Below are 15,321 nucleotides of genomic sequence, written 5' to 3' on the forward strand. Positions count from 1 at the left end.
TTATTGATCACAAAATACCATTCCTTTGACATTGGCTCTGTTGAGCATTATTCTTTTAGAGTACTTCCTTCCTCTTCCTTTGTTTCAGATTGATGAAGTTGCTAACATTAATGACATGGATGAGTACATTGAGTTATTATATGAAGATATTCCTGACAAGGTTCGGGGTTCTGCTTTGATCCTACAGCTTGCTCGAAATCCTGATAACTTGGAAGAACTACTATTGAATGGTAGAATTTATAGACTTGAATTTATAGACTTATCTATAAATATTTAAAGTAGAATTATTATTGTGAAATATGATTTTTAAATTTATTATCATAGAGGGGTAAGCCAAAATTATTTATATCAAGCTTAGGAATGCACTTATTTTCCAGCTCTTTATACTTTCCTTCTTACTCAAATTTCTTAACATGTGGGCATAACATTTAAATATTCTCTGGAGGATTCACTAATAATTTAAACCAGAAAAGTAAAGCATTAATGGTACTGAATCTTTTCTTTCTTCTATTCTGGAAGACTTTTTATTTTTTCTTCTATTCTGGAAGACTTTTTATTCTTTCAATTAGGATACAATATCAGACTTTTGACATTTGCACATGTATGTATATGCTTTTATTAAATTACAGTTCCAATGTTAGTTTTCTTTTAATAGCACAGCCAAAAATAGTAATCTTTTAAATTTCATTTAGATTGATTTTGATGCCAAGTATTTGCTTTCTTTTCATTAGAAGTGCTGGGTAATAAAAGAAAACGGAGATATAATGCTCTTAAAACCTTTTTTCTCAGTAATACCACTGTAGAATACCACTATAGAATTATTATAATTTTCTGATTACACTTTTGCCAAAAATAAAATATGGAAGATATTGTTATGATATGATTTCCATCACATGTGAAGGAATACTTTTTAATCTATTGTCAAACTCCTTTTATGGAGGCTGCACAGTGCACATCAATGCTTTGTAGCATGGAAAATATATCCAGAGATCTGTCCAGAGAGTCATAGGATATTACCAATATTCCAGTTAGGAAATTTGTACATTTTAAGTATTTTCTAAATTATACAACTCATATATTAATATATTCTTTTTAAAGAATTAGAGTATTACAGATAAAACCCCCTTTGACCATTAGTCTATAATCTGTTGGAGTTTGGAGTGCATTCTTCCAGATCTTTTCCATATATTTATACATATATATATAGGGTTTTTTCCTGTATTAAAAATAGAGTATTACCTTATATGAATTTTTATGTTAATTATATCACACTTCTTACTTGGTAATTTTTTCTCCATGTAGTAATGTTTCAAGATTATATGCATATAGATACATACAGTGTAATTAGTTTTGAACTACTTTTGATTATTGTATTTTATGAAGTTATGCATATTCTTTAGCCATTCCCCTTTTGATGGTCATTTGGTTGTTTCCAAAGTTTTCAGTAGGGAACTTTAGTGAACATCTTTGTTCATATCTTATATACACAGGCAAGGATTTTTTAAGTGTGTGTACACAGAAACAAAGGTCGTACAGAAATGCAGGTCATAATGTCTTAGGGATATTTCTGAATTGTCCTCCAAAGTGGTTGTGCCGCTGTCTCTCCAGACCAGTGGAATATGAAGGCTATAAAACTTAAACATTTTTGCCACTGTATTGTTGGTAATAAACAATATCTCTTTGTTTTAAGTTGTATTTGCCTGATTTATAATGAATTTGATCTTTTTCTCATGTCACTAGACTTCTGGAATTCCTACCCTGTGAAGTTTGAATTTATATATACATGTGAATATATGTATATTTACATATGAGTATACATCCTTTTTCTTTTATATATATATGTATTATATATACAGTCATCCCTTGATATCCATGGGGGATTGGTTCTGAGGCCTGCCAAGGATACCAAAATCTGCAGATGCTCAAGTCCCATAGTTAGTCCTCCATATCCTTACATCTGCGGATGCAACCAACCACGGATCATGTACAGTTGACCCTTAAACAACATGGGTTTGAACTGCCTGGGTCCGCTTATGCACACATAAGCTTAAACCCATGTTCAAGTATAAATGGGCCTGTGCAGTTCAAACCCATGTTGTTGAAGGGTCAACTATACATCCTTTTTCTTTTATGTACTTAGAAATAGTTTTTTTTAGTCTAATGTCTTTTTTTTTTTTTTTTGCGTGACATATCTTTTTCCATTCTTTTACTTTCACCCTATTTGTGTCTTTGAATCTGAAGTGTTTCTGTTGTAGAATGCATACAGTTGGATCATATTTTTTTAATACATTCAAACAATCTGCCTTCTGATTGGCATGTTTATTCTATTTACCATTAACATAATTACTCATAAAGGATTGTCATCTAACACTTTGTGTTTTCTATATGTCTTTTATCTTTTTTTGTTCTTCTGTTTCTCCATTACTGCCTTCTTTTGTGTGAAATATAGTCTAGTATACCATTTTAATTCTTTTGTTGTTCCTTTACTGTGTTTTCCTGAATTATTTTCTAAGTGGTTACCCTAGGATTACAGATACCATCTTAAATTTTTAAAATCTAGTTTAAGTTAATGCCAACATAATTTTAACAATATACAAAAACTTTCCTTCAGGATACCTCTATTCCCACCCCATACCTTTATACTATTATTTTATACATATTACATCTGCATACATTATCAGCCTATCAGCAAGTAATATAATTATTGACATATGCATTTTAAAATCAGGTAGAAGAAGATAATACAATCAAAAATATGTTTATAACGTATTTTATATTTATATATAGAGAGAGTTACCTTTACCGGTGCTCTTTTTTTCTCTGTTTGGATTTAAGTTAGTCTCTAGTGTCCTTGCATTTCAGCCTGATGGAATCCCTTTAGTATCTCTCATAGAAAAGGTCTACTAGCAACAAATTCTCTAAGTTTTTGTTTACCTAGGAATAACTTTTCTTCTGTTTAAAGGGTAGTTTTGCTGGATATAGAATTACTGGTTGACAGTCTTTTTCTTTTACAATTTGAATATGTCATCCCACTGGCTTCATGTCTGCATGGTTTCTGATGTGAAACCAGCTGTTAACCTTATTGAGGACCATGTGTACATGTTGAATTGATTTTCTCTTGCTACTTTCAACATTTGCTTTACCTTTGGCTTTTGCCAGTTTGACTTATGATGTGTTTAGGTGGTCATATCTTTGAGTTTATCTTGCTTGGAATTTGTGGAGCTTCTTGGATATGTAGATTAATGTTTTTAATCAAGTTTAGGAAGTTTGGAACATTATTTTGTTAAATATTTATTTAGCTCCTTCCTCTCTATCCTTTCCCCTTGGGACCCCCGTGTTAGTAAACCTGTTGATGTCATATAGGTCTTTGAAGCTCTATTTCTTTCTTTCTGTTCCTCAGACTGGATAATCTTAATTAACCTGCCTTTACATTTGTTGATTTTTTTTTCTAATTCACATCTGCTGTTAGGACCTTCTAATGAATTTTTCATTTCAGAAATCATACTTGCAACTTCAGAATTTCTATTTGGTTCATTTTGTATAATTTGTATCTCCTTATTGATATTCTTTGTTTGGTGAGACATAATTCTCATACCTTCTCATATTTTCCTTTAATTCTTTAGACATGATTTCCTTTAGTTCTTTAAATATATTTACAATAACTTCACATAATTTAAAATCTTTGTCTCATAAGTTCAAAATGTGAGCTTCCTCATGGACAGTTTCTATTGAATGCTGTGTTTTCTGAATATGGGATATGCTGTCCTCTGTTTCTTTGCATGTGCTGTATTTTTTGTTGTTGTTGAAATAATATTGGGGCAACTCTGGAAATCAGATTTCCACTCCTTCCCGGACTTGTTATATTTGCTGTTTATTTGTTTAATGAGTTTCCTGGATTAATTAATTACTGTAAAGTCTGTATTCTTTGTCTCTGCAGTCACTGAAGCCTCTGCTCAGTTAGTTTAGTGGTAATTAATGATTAGATAGAGATTTCTTTAAATGCCTGGCACAGAGTGTCCCAGCCTTTGCTGAGGGGCTGTGGGTGTGTACATGTGGGTGGGAGGATATCTTCAGTGCTCAGGGAAGTAGTTTACAAGCCTTAGCCTTCAATTCCTGCTTGAACATTGCCTCAAGGTTGTCCAGAGATGAGAGATTAGGCTCTTTTAGGTCTTTCCCTGCATGTGCACATTCCTACATGTGTGCCGGGCCTTCTGGAGTCCGAGGAATGTGTTGGAGTCTTTCAAAGACCCAGTGAATATCTCATTTCCCAGTTTTTCCTTTTAAAGTGTTTTGGTCAGCCTCTTGTTACCTCAAGTTGGCTAGGCTGCTGCACATAGCTGCAATGTTGCTGCTGGTAGTTTTCAACAAATGCCCTGGGTCTAAGGCTGTTTGTAAGAGCAATCTCTGAGTCAGGTCAAATAAAGCCAAACCATGGGAATGGAGCTTTTCAGCAAGTATCCTGATGGATAAGATATTGACAGTTCACTGGAGTGGGAATTTGGGGGGGCACCACACTGTTCTACTTCCTCCAGTTGCTGCTGGGCTACTGTTTTGCACAGATATCATGGTTGTGATGCTGTTGGTTTTCAAAGTTTCCACAAAGTTGCACAGAGGGGATGGATTTGGGCAAGTTGAAATGCCACAGAGCTCACTGTTCTTACCAAGTCAGCCATATTTCTTAAATAAACAATTCTTGAGTTTTTGCAAAACTAATTTACAGAGTTCTAAAAGAGTTGATTTTGAAAAAATTTCCCAGTATTATATTTGCTTATGGAAGAGTGGATTTTTGCAGGTCCTTACTCTGCTGTTCCTGAAGTGCTTGGCCCTGGAATTCATTTTTGTTGAAAGTGACAGATAGAGATGTAATTTTATTTTTTTCCACATTGTATAACCAGTTATTCCAACTTAGTTATTTTTTTGTTAACATCTTTATTGGAGTATAATTGCTTTACAACGGTGTGTTAGTTTCTGCTTTATAACAAGGTGAATCAGCTATACATATACGTATATCCCCATATCTCCTCCCTCTTGCGTCTCCCTCCCACTCTCCCTATGCCACCTCTCTAGGTGGTCACAAAGCACTGAGCTGATCTCCCTGTGCTATGCAGCTGCTTCCCACTAGCTATCTATTTTACAACTGGTAGTGTATATATGTCCATGCCACTCTCTCACTTTGTCACAGCTTACCCTTCCCCCTCCCCATGTCCTCAAGTCCATTCTCTACCTCTGCATCTTTATTCCTGTCCTGCCCCTAGGTTCTTCAGAACCACTTTTTTTCTTTTTTTTTTTAGATTCCATATATGTTAGCATACAGTATTTGTTTTTCTCTTTCTGATTTACTTCACTCTGTATGACAGACTCTAGGTCCATCCACCTCAGTACAAGTAACTCAATTTCGTTTCTTTTTATGGCTGAGTAATATTCCATTGTATATATGTGTCACATCTTCTTTATCCATTCATCTGTCGATGGACACTTAGGTTGCTTCCATGTCCTGGCTATTGTAAATAGAGCTGCAATGAACATTGTGGTACATGACTCTTTTTGAATGATGGTTTTCTAAGGGTATATGCCCAGTAGTGGGATTGCTAGGTTGTATGGTAGTTCTATTTTTAGTTTTTTAAGGAACCTCCATATTGTTCTCCATGGTGGCTATATCAGTTTACATTCCCACCAAAAGTGCAAGAGGGCTCCCTTTTTTCCACACCCTCTCCAGCATTTATTGTTTGTAGATTTTTTGATGATGGCCATTCTGACTGGTGTGAGGTGATACCTCATTGTAGTTTTGATTTGCATTTCTCTAATGATTAGTAATGTTGAGCATTCTTTCATGTGTTTGTTGGCAATCTGTATATCTTCTTTGGAGAAATGTCTATTTAGGTCTTCTGCCCATTTTTGGATTGGGTTGTTTGTTTTTTTTTGATATTGAGCTGCATGAGCTGCTTGTAAATTTCAGAGTTTAATCCTTTGTCAGTTGCTTCATTTGCAAATATTTTCTCCCATTCTGAGGGTTGTCTTTTCGTCTTATTTATGGTTTCCTTTGCTGTGCAAAAGCTTTGAAGTTTCATTAGGTCCCATTTGTTTATTTTTCTTTTTATTTCCATTTCTCTAGGAGATGGGTCAAGAAAGATCTTGCTGTGATTTATGTCATAGAGTGTTCTGCCTATATTTTCCTCTAAGACTTTTATGGTATCTGGCCTTGCATTTAGGTCTTTAATCCATTTTGAGTTTATTTTTGTGTATGGTGTTAGGGAGTGTTCTAATTTCATTCTTTTACATGTAGCTGTCCAGTTTTCCCAGCATCACTTATTGAAGAGGCTGTCTTTTCTCCATTGTATATTCTTGCCTCCTTTATCAAAAATAAGGTGACCATATGTGTGTGGGTTTATCTCTGGGCTTTCTATCCTGTTCCATTGATCTATATTTCTGTTTTGGGGCCAGTACCATACTCTCTTGATTACTGTAGCTTCGTAGTATAGTCTGAAGTCCAGGAGCCTGATTCCTCCAACTCTGTTTTTCTTTCTCAAGATTGCTTTGGCTATTCGGGGTCTTTTGTGTTTCCATACAAATCGTGAAATTTTTTGTTCTAGTTCTGTGAAAAATGCCATTGGTAATTTGATAGGGATTGCGTTGGATCTGTAGATTGCTTTGGGTAGTTTAGTCATTTTCACAATGTTGATTCTTCCAATCCAAGAACATGGTATATCTTTCCATCTGTTTGTATCACCTTTAATTTCTTTCATCAGTGTCTTATAGTTTTCTGCATACAGGTCTTTTGTCTCCTTAGGTAGGTTTATTCCTAGGTATTTTATTCTTTTTGTTGCAGTGGTAAATGGGAGTGTTTCCTTAATTTATCTTTCAGATTTTTCATCCTTAGAGTATAGGAATGGAAGACATTTCTGTGTATTAATTTTGTATCCTGCTACTTTACCAGATTCATTGATTAGCTCTAGTAGTTGTCTGATAGCATCTTTAGGATTCTCTATGTATAGTATGTCATCTGCAAACAGTGACAGCTTTACTTCTTCTTTTCCGATTTGGATTCCTTTTATTTCTTTTTCTTCTCTGACTGCTCTGGCTAAAACTGCCAAAACTATGTTGAATAATAGTGCTGAGAGTGGGCATCCTTGTCTTGTTCCTGATTTTAGAGGAAATGGTTTCAGTCTTTCACCACTGAGGACGATGTTGACTGTGGGTTTGTCATATATGGCCTTTACTATGTTGAGGTATGTTCCCTCTATACCTACTTTCTCTAGGGTTTTTTATCATAAATGGGTGTTGAATTTTGTTGAAAGCTTTTTCTGCATCTATTGAGATGATCACATGGTTTTTCTCCTTCAATTTGTTAATATGGTGTATCACGTTGATTGATTTGCATATATGAAAGAATCCTTGCTTTCCTGGGATAAACCCCACTTGATCATGGTGTATGATCCTTTTAATGTGCTGTTGGATTCTGTTTGCTAGTATTTTGTTGAGGATTTTTGCATCTATGTTCATCAGTGATATTGGCCTGTAGTTTTCTTTCTTTGTGACATCTTTGTCTGGTTTTGGTATCAGGGTGATGGTGGCCTCATAGAATGAGTTTGGGAGTGTTCCTCCCTCTGCTATATTTTGGAAGAGTTTGAGGAGGATAGGTGTTAGCTCTTGTCTAAATGTTTGATAGAATTCGCCTGTGAAGCCCTCTGGTCCTGGGCTTTTGTTTGTTGGAAGATACTTAATCACGGTCTCAATTTCAGTGCTTGTGATTGGTCTGTTTATATTTTATATTTCTTCCTGGTTCAGTCTCGGAAGGTTGTGCTTTTCTAAGAATTTGTCCATTTCTTCCAGGTTGTCCATTTTATTGGCATATAGTTGCTTGAAGTAATCTCTCATGATCCTTTGTATTTCTGCAGTGTCAGTTGTTCTCCTTTTTCATTTCTAATTCTATTGATTTGAGTCTTCTCCCTTTTTTTCTTGATGAGTCTGGCTATTGGTTTATCAATTTTGTTTATCTTCTCAAAGAAACAGCTTTTATTTTTATTGATTTTTGCTATTGTTTCCTTTATTTCTTTTTCCTTTATTTCTGATCTGATCTTTATGATTTCTTTCCTTCTGCTAACTTTGGGGGGTTTTTTTGTTCTTCTTTCTCTAATTGCTTTAGGTGTAAGGTTAGGTTGTTTATTTGAGATGTTTCTTGTTTCTTGAGGTAGGATTGTATTGCTATAAACTTCCCTCTTAGAACTTCTTTTGCTGCATCCCTTAGGTTTTGGGCCGTCGTGTTTTCATTGTCATTTGTTTCTAGGTATTTTTGATTACCTCTTTGATTTCTTCAGTGATCTCTTGGTCATTAAGTAGTGTATTGTGTAGCCTCCATGTGTTTGTATTTTTTACAGATTTTTTCCTGTAATTGATATCTTATAGCGTTGAGTCTTATAGCATTGTGGTTGGAAAAGATACTTGATACAATTTCAGTTTTCTTAAATTTACCAAGGCTTGATTTGTGACCCAAGATATGATCTATCCTGGAGAATGTTCTGTGTGTGCACTTGAGAAGAAAGTGTATTCTGTTGTGTTTTGGGTGGAATGTCCTATAAATATCAATTAAGTCCATCTTGTTTAATGTATCATTTAAAGCTTGTGTTTCCTTATTTATTTTCATTTTGGATGATCTGTCCATTGGTGAAAGTGGGGTGTAAAGTCCCCTACTATGATTGTGTTACTGTTGATTTCCCCTTTTATGGCTGTTAACATTTGCCTTATGTATTGAGGTGCTCCTGTGTTGGGTGCATAAATATTTACAATTGTTATATCTTCTTCTTGGATTGATCCCTTGATCATTATGTAGTGTCCTTCTTTGTCTCTTGTAATCGTCTTTATTTTAAAGTCTATTTTGTCTGACATGAGAATTGCTGCTCCAGCTTTCTTTCGATTTCCATTTGCATGGAATATCTTTTTCCATCCCCTCACTTTCAGTCTGTATGTGTCTCTAGGTCTGAAGTGGGTCTCTTGTAGACAGCATATATATGGGTCTTGTTTTTGTATCCATTAAGCCAGTTTATGTCTTTTGGCTGCAGCATTTAATCCATTTACATTTAAGGTAATTATCAATATGTATGTTCCTATTACCATTTTCTTAATTGTTTTGGGTTTGTTTTGTGAGTCTTTTTCTTCTTGTGATTCCCACCTAGAGAAGTTTCTTTAGCATTTTTTCTAAAACTGGCTTTGTGGTGCTGAATTCTCTTAGCTTTCGCTTGTCTGTAAAGATATTAATTTCTCTGTCGAATCTGAATGAGATCCTTGCTGGGTAGAGTAATCTTGGGTGTAGGTTTTTCCCTTTCATCACTTTAAATATGTCCTGCCACTCCCTTCTGGCTTGAAGAGTTTCTGCTGAAAGATCAGCTGTTAACCTTATGGGGATTCCCTTATATGTTATTTGTTGTTTTTCCCTTGCTGCTTTTAATATTTTTTCTTTGTATTTCATTTTTGATAGTTTGATTAATATGTGTCTTGGCGTGTTTCTCCTTGGATTTATCCTGTATGGGACTCTCTGTGCTTCCTGGACTTGATTAACTATTTCCTTTCCCATATTAGGGAAATTTTCAATTCTAATTTATTCAAATATTTTCTCAGAACCTTTCTTTTTCTCTTCTTCTTCTGGGACCCCTACAATTCGAATGTTGGTGCGTTTAATGTTGTCCCAGAGGTCTCTGAGACTGTCCTCAATTATTTTCATTCTTTTTCTTTTTTTTTTTTTTTTTTTTTTTTTACTTACTAGGTTACCAGTTTATTATAAAAGGATATAAGTCAGGAAGAGCCAGATGAAAGAGAATAGAGCAAGGTCTGGGGAAAGGGCACAGAGCTTCCGTGTCCTCTTCAGGTGCAGCACTCTCTTATCACCTCCACGTGTTCACCAGCCCGGAAGCTTTCTGAACCCATCCTTTTGGGTTTTTATAGAGACTTCTGTCAACTGCTAGTGTTGGAAGGTCTCCCGCAGAGGCGGGGGGTGGCTCTGCCTCACCGTAGGGACAAGGACACTGGCCTCATTCTTTTTCTTTATTCTCCTCTGCAATAGTTATTTCCACTATCTTATCTTCCAGGTCACTTATCTGTTCTTCTACCTCAGTTATTCTGGTATTGATTCCTTCTAGAGAATTTTTAATTTCATTTATTGTGTTGTTCATCATTGTTTGTTTGCTCTTTAGTTCTTCTAGGTCCTTGTTAAACGCTTCTTGTATTTTCTCCATTCTATTTCCAAGATTTTGGATCATCTTTACTATCATTACTGTGAATTCTTTTTCGAGTAGACTGCCTGTTTCCTTTTCATTTGTTTGGTCTGGTGGGTTTTTAACTTGCTCCTTCATCTACTGTGTGTTTCTCTGTCTTCTCATTTTGCTTAACTCACTGTGTTTGGGATCTGCTTTTCACAGGCTGCAGGTTTGTAGTTCCCATTGTTTTTGGTGTCCGCCCCCAGTGGCTAAGGTTGGTTCAGTGAGTTGTGTAGGCTTCCTGGTGGAGGGGACTAGTGCCTGTGTTCTGGTGGATGAGGCTGGATCTTGTCTTTCTGGTGGGCAGGACCGTGTCCGGTGGTGTGTTTTGGGGTGTCTGTGACCTTATTATGATTTTAGGCAGCCTCACTGCTAATGGGTGGGGTTGTGTTCCTGTCTTGCTAGTTGTTTGGCATAGGGTGTCCAGCACTGTAGCTCGCTGGTCATTGAGTGGAGCTGGGTCTTAGCATTGAGATGGAGATCTCTGGGAGAGCTTTTGCCATTTGATATTATGTGGAGCCAGGAGTTCTCTGGTGGTCCAGTGTCCTGAACTCGGCTCTTCCACCTCAGTGTCACATGCCTGACACCCGGCTGGAGCACTGAGACCCTGTCAGCCACACGGCTCAGAAGAAAAGGGAGAAAAAAGAAAGAAAGAAAGAAAAAAATAAAGTTATTAAAATAAAAAATAATTATTAAAAATAAAAAAATTCAAAAGTAATAAAAAGAAAATAAAAAGGAAAGAAAGAAAGAAGAGAGCAGCCAAACCAAAACACAAATCCACCAATGATAACAAGCGCTAAAAATTATACTAAAAAAAAAAAAAAAAATGGACAGACAGAACCCTAGGACAAATGGTAAAAGCAAAGCTCTACAGACAAAATCACACAAAGAAGCATACACGTACACACTCACAAAAAGAGAAAGAGGAAAAAAAAATTTATATCGTTGCTCCCAAAGTCCACCGCCTCAATATTGGGATGATTCGTTGTCTATTCAGGTGTTCCACAGATGCAGGGTACATCAAGTTGATTGTGGAGATTTAACCTGCTGCTCCTGAGGTTGCTGGGAGAGATTTCCCTTTCTCTTCTTTGTTCGCACAGCGCCTGGGGTTCAGCTTTGGATTTGCGTGTAGGTCTCCTGAGGGCATCTGTTCTTTGCTCAGACAGGACGGGGTTAAAGTAGCAGCTGATTAGGGGGCTCTGGCTCACTCAGGCCAGGGGGAGGGAGGGGTACAGAATGCGGGTTGAGCCTGCGGGCGGCAGAGGCCGGCAGGACGTTGCACCAGCCTGAGGTGCGCCGTGCGTTCTCCCGGGGAAGTTGTCCCTGGATCACGGGACCCTAGCAGTGGAGGGCTGCACAGGCTCCCAGGAGGGGAGGTGTGGATAGTGACTTGTGCTTGCACACAGGCTTCTTGGTGGCTGTAGCAGCAGCCTTAGCGTTTTATGCCCATCTCTGGTGTCCGCGCTGATAGCCGCGGCTCGCGCCCGTCTCTGGAGACGGTTTAGGCAGTGCTCTGAATCCCCTCTCCTCGCGCACCCCTAAACAATGGTCTCTTGCCACTTAGGCAGGTCCAGACTTTTTCCCGGACTCCCTCCCGGCTAGCTGTGGCGCACTAGCCCCCTTCAGGCTGTGTTCACGCAGCCAACCCCAGTCCTCTCCCTGGGATCTGACCTCAGAAGCCCGAGCCTCAGCTCCCAGACCCCACCCGCCATGGCGGGTGAGCAGAGAAGTCTCTCGGGCTGGTGAGTGCTGGTCGGCACCGCTCCTCTGAGCGGGAATCTCTCCGCTTTGCCCTCTGTAGCCCTGTGGCTGCGCTCTCCTCCGTGGGTCTGAAGGTTCCGCTCCACCACCCGCAGTCTCTGCCCGCGAAGGGGCTTCCTAGTGTGTGGAAACCTTTCCTCCTTCACAGCTCCCTCCCACTGGTGCAGGTCCTGTCCTTATTCTTTTGTCTCTGTTTTTTCTTTTTTCTTTTGCCCTACCCAGGCATGTGGGGAGTTTCATGCCTTTTGGGAGGTCTGAGGTCTTCTGCCAGCGTTCAGTAGGTGTTCTGTAGGAGTTGTTCCACATGTAGATGTATTTCTGATGTATTTGTGGGGAGGAAGGTGATCTCCTCGTCTTACTCTTCTGCCATCTTGAAGGTCTCTCCCCACCTTAGTTATTGAATACTCCTTCTTTTCCCAGAGATTTGAAATGGCTTTTCTATTATATGCTGGCCATTTTTTTATTCAATTGATACTTCTTGAAAGCTTATTCTGTGCCAGATACTGTTCTCATATATTCATAGATATGTTTTGATGCTCTCTTTTCTTTTCCATTGATCTGTTTGATAATTTCCATACCAATATCATACTGTTGTTGTTTTGTTTTGTACTTTGACTAGAGTTTTAGAGAATGTAGGAGAAATGTTCCAATTTGTTGATTTCTTTTTTTTAAAGTGGTGTTGCTGGTCTTTGTACGTTTTCTTATATATTGTTTTGAGATCACTTTATTATATTCTCTAAGAAAATCTTAAAAGAATTTTAATTATGACTGCACTCAAATTATAAATTAATTTTGGGTTATATTTTGATCTGTTGTAAACTTTGTAATTTTCTTTTGGTTTATTTCTTCATAACCTGTGTATAATTCCTATAGCTGTATTTTTATTGAGACATTTTTCTGTTCTTTAGTAAAGAAGAAAAATGCTAAATTTGTGACATTGTAGTACTTCATTTTCCAAAGTATATTCTAAGAAATGCTGTATCCTCTGGATTATAAGGATGAATGCCTTTGGAAATGCTGGATTAAACAAAGCTAAACCAGATTCTTTATTAAGTAGGACTTTTTTAGAGCTTTTGCATATTACCGATTTATTTGACTTCAGAATAATTTTGTTCAAGACCTATATTATACCAGTGCTCTGTATTATGAATATGAATAATACCGTGAAATGCTATTATAGGGTGATTTTCAGTTTGTATAAAAAATTCCTCACTAAGTGGATTAGTAATATACTGAATTCTTGTTGTTTCATAATCTGAATGGCCAGAAAGCTCAAATAAACTAAATACCTTCATTACCATAATAAATACTTATAATGCAGTCCACGAAGTACAATAGATCCTCAATGCCTATTATAGAAAGTTGAATTATGATCACTATGTAATACACAGATATTTTAATTTTTAATGATTTTAAGATTTAGTCAGCCATGTAACTACTAATTTGAAACTAGTCTCATTACTTTATGTTTACTTAATGTATAGTAATTCTCATTAATCAATTCATTACCTTTTTCAGGAAAAAGGTGTAACAGGGATGTTTATCAATCTACCCTAAAGCTAGTTTTGTGAAAAATTTTTTGCTCTATTTATGTCTGTTGGCATCAATTTAACATGACATTAAAATATTAGACTTATTTTTCTGTGTATAAGTTTTGTTTGATTATTAATTTGCTTTAGTGAAGTCAGTAGTAGCCTGCTTTAAACTGCTCATTATTTTTTTAGACTTAATCTAGTTTTTCACTTATTCATGAACACATTAAATCAGATGTTTAAAAAAAAAACTGGCACTGCAGTAGCAAGTGGAAATGAAAATTAAGAAATAAATGGTTCTTTTTATTATTTTATTGTCACCCATAGTATACTTACTATGTTACTTTATTTAAATCATATTTTATTTTTCTATTTACAGTTAGACTTAAAGCTGCATGTTGTGAGTTTTAGTATTTCAGTTTTAAAAATAGCTTTCTGTGTTGGAAAGAAGCATCCTACTTTTTGTCCCAGTTCTATCTTAGCTTTGTTATTTATTGATAGTAGACATTTAAAACCAATTACCCTTTATATCAGAGGCAAGGTGAGTGATCATTTTTGTACATCCCCTTTTTCTTTAGAAACTGCCCTTGGTGCATTAGCAAGAGTCCTCAGAGAAGACTGGAAGCAAAGTGTTGAGTTAGCTACAAACATAATATACATCTTTTTTTGCTTTTCCAGGTAAGTGTAAAAATTAGGAAATAAAAGTACTGATCTATATCTATTTCTCTCTGTCTGTGTCATTGGTTTAGATAGTAGATCACTAGTTTTCTCAGTCTTCTTATGTATCTAACTACGCTCTGCCTCTAAACTTCTATTTCCGATTCTCTGTCCTCTTTGTTGTTCTCTCTTTCTTTCAGTCTACACTCACCAATGCATATACATGTACAGTAGGATAATATAATGGTTTAGAGTTTAAGAGTTATGGGCTCTGGAAATAGACTCTCTGGCTTTGAATCCAAGTCCTGCTGTTTATTAGCCATGTGATCTTGGTTACATTACTTAACCTTTCTGTGCTCAGTTTCCTCATCTGTAATTGTGGATAGTAATAGGAGCATCCTCTTCAGGAAGGTGTTAGAAAAAAGCCTGACCCAGAGTAAGTGCCAGTAAATGTTACTGTTTTATATACAGTTGATCCTTGAACAACATGGGTTTGAACTGCGTGAGTCCACTTATACATAGATTTTTTCCACTAAGTATGTACTACCATACTACATGGTCCCCCAGTTGAAACTGTGGATGCAGAACTGCAGATATGGAGGACCCACTATAAGTTATACTTACATTTTTGACGACACAGAGGGTTGGCACCCCTATCCCTTGCATTGTTCAAGGGTCAACTGTGTGTGTGTGTGTGTGTGTGTGTATACACAATATATGTTTGCGAACACAAACCTGTTATGTATTCATGTATTTTATTTATACACATATATTCTTTAGAAGGATACTTATTGAGACATTGTGAAAAGTTTCTGACTTTTCAGAAATTCTAGGGAATTTCTTACCTCTGTTCTAAAAATGTGCCAGCATTAGCAAATAAATATTTACTGAATAAATACTTGGATGAATAAATTGTCTAGGAAACATATATAAAACCTGATTGCTAATACTTCACTAGTTTATTTCCTGGTATCAGTTGTATTCAATAATAGTACTGTTATATTATTAGTTTTGTTAGGTGGTAGTCTGAAATTTTATTTTGAGGGTATCTGAATAGTTAAAATGGTGGTTAATTACAAAAATGTGTTTTGTGTAATTTCTAACTTAAAAATAATTTCGTTTCA

The 15,321-nt window shown here is 36.4% G+C and overlaps 1 protein-coding gene across 1 annotated transcript in view; it reads left to right on the plus strand.

Moving 5' to 3' along the window:
• Positions 1 to 15,321, plus strand: part of KIFAP3 (kinesin associated protein 3) — a 163,380-nt gene that overhangs the window by 22,550 nt on the left and 125,509 nt on the right. The window contains exons 5-6 of the mRNA XM_061183116.1: positions 89 to 230; positions 14,119 to 14,218. Coding sequence (XP_061039099.1) covers positions 89 to 230; positions 14,119 to 14,218 — 242 coding nt within the window. The remainder of the gene's footprint in view (positions 1 to 88; positions 231 to 14,118; positions 14,219 to 15,321) is intronic.

This window comes from Eubalaena glacialis, chromosome 3 (genome assembly GCF_028564815.1).
Source record: "Eubalaena glacialis isolate mEubGla1 chromosome 3, mEubGla1.1.hap2.+ XY, whole genome shotgun sequence".
NCBI classification, from domain to species: domain Eukaryota; kingdom Metazoa; phylum Chordata; class Mammalia; order Artiodactyla; family Balaenidae; genus Eubalaena; species Eubalaena glacialis.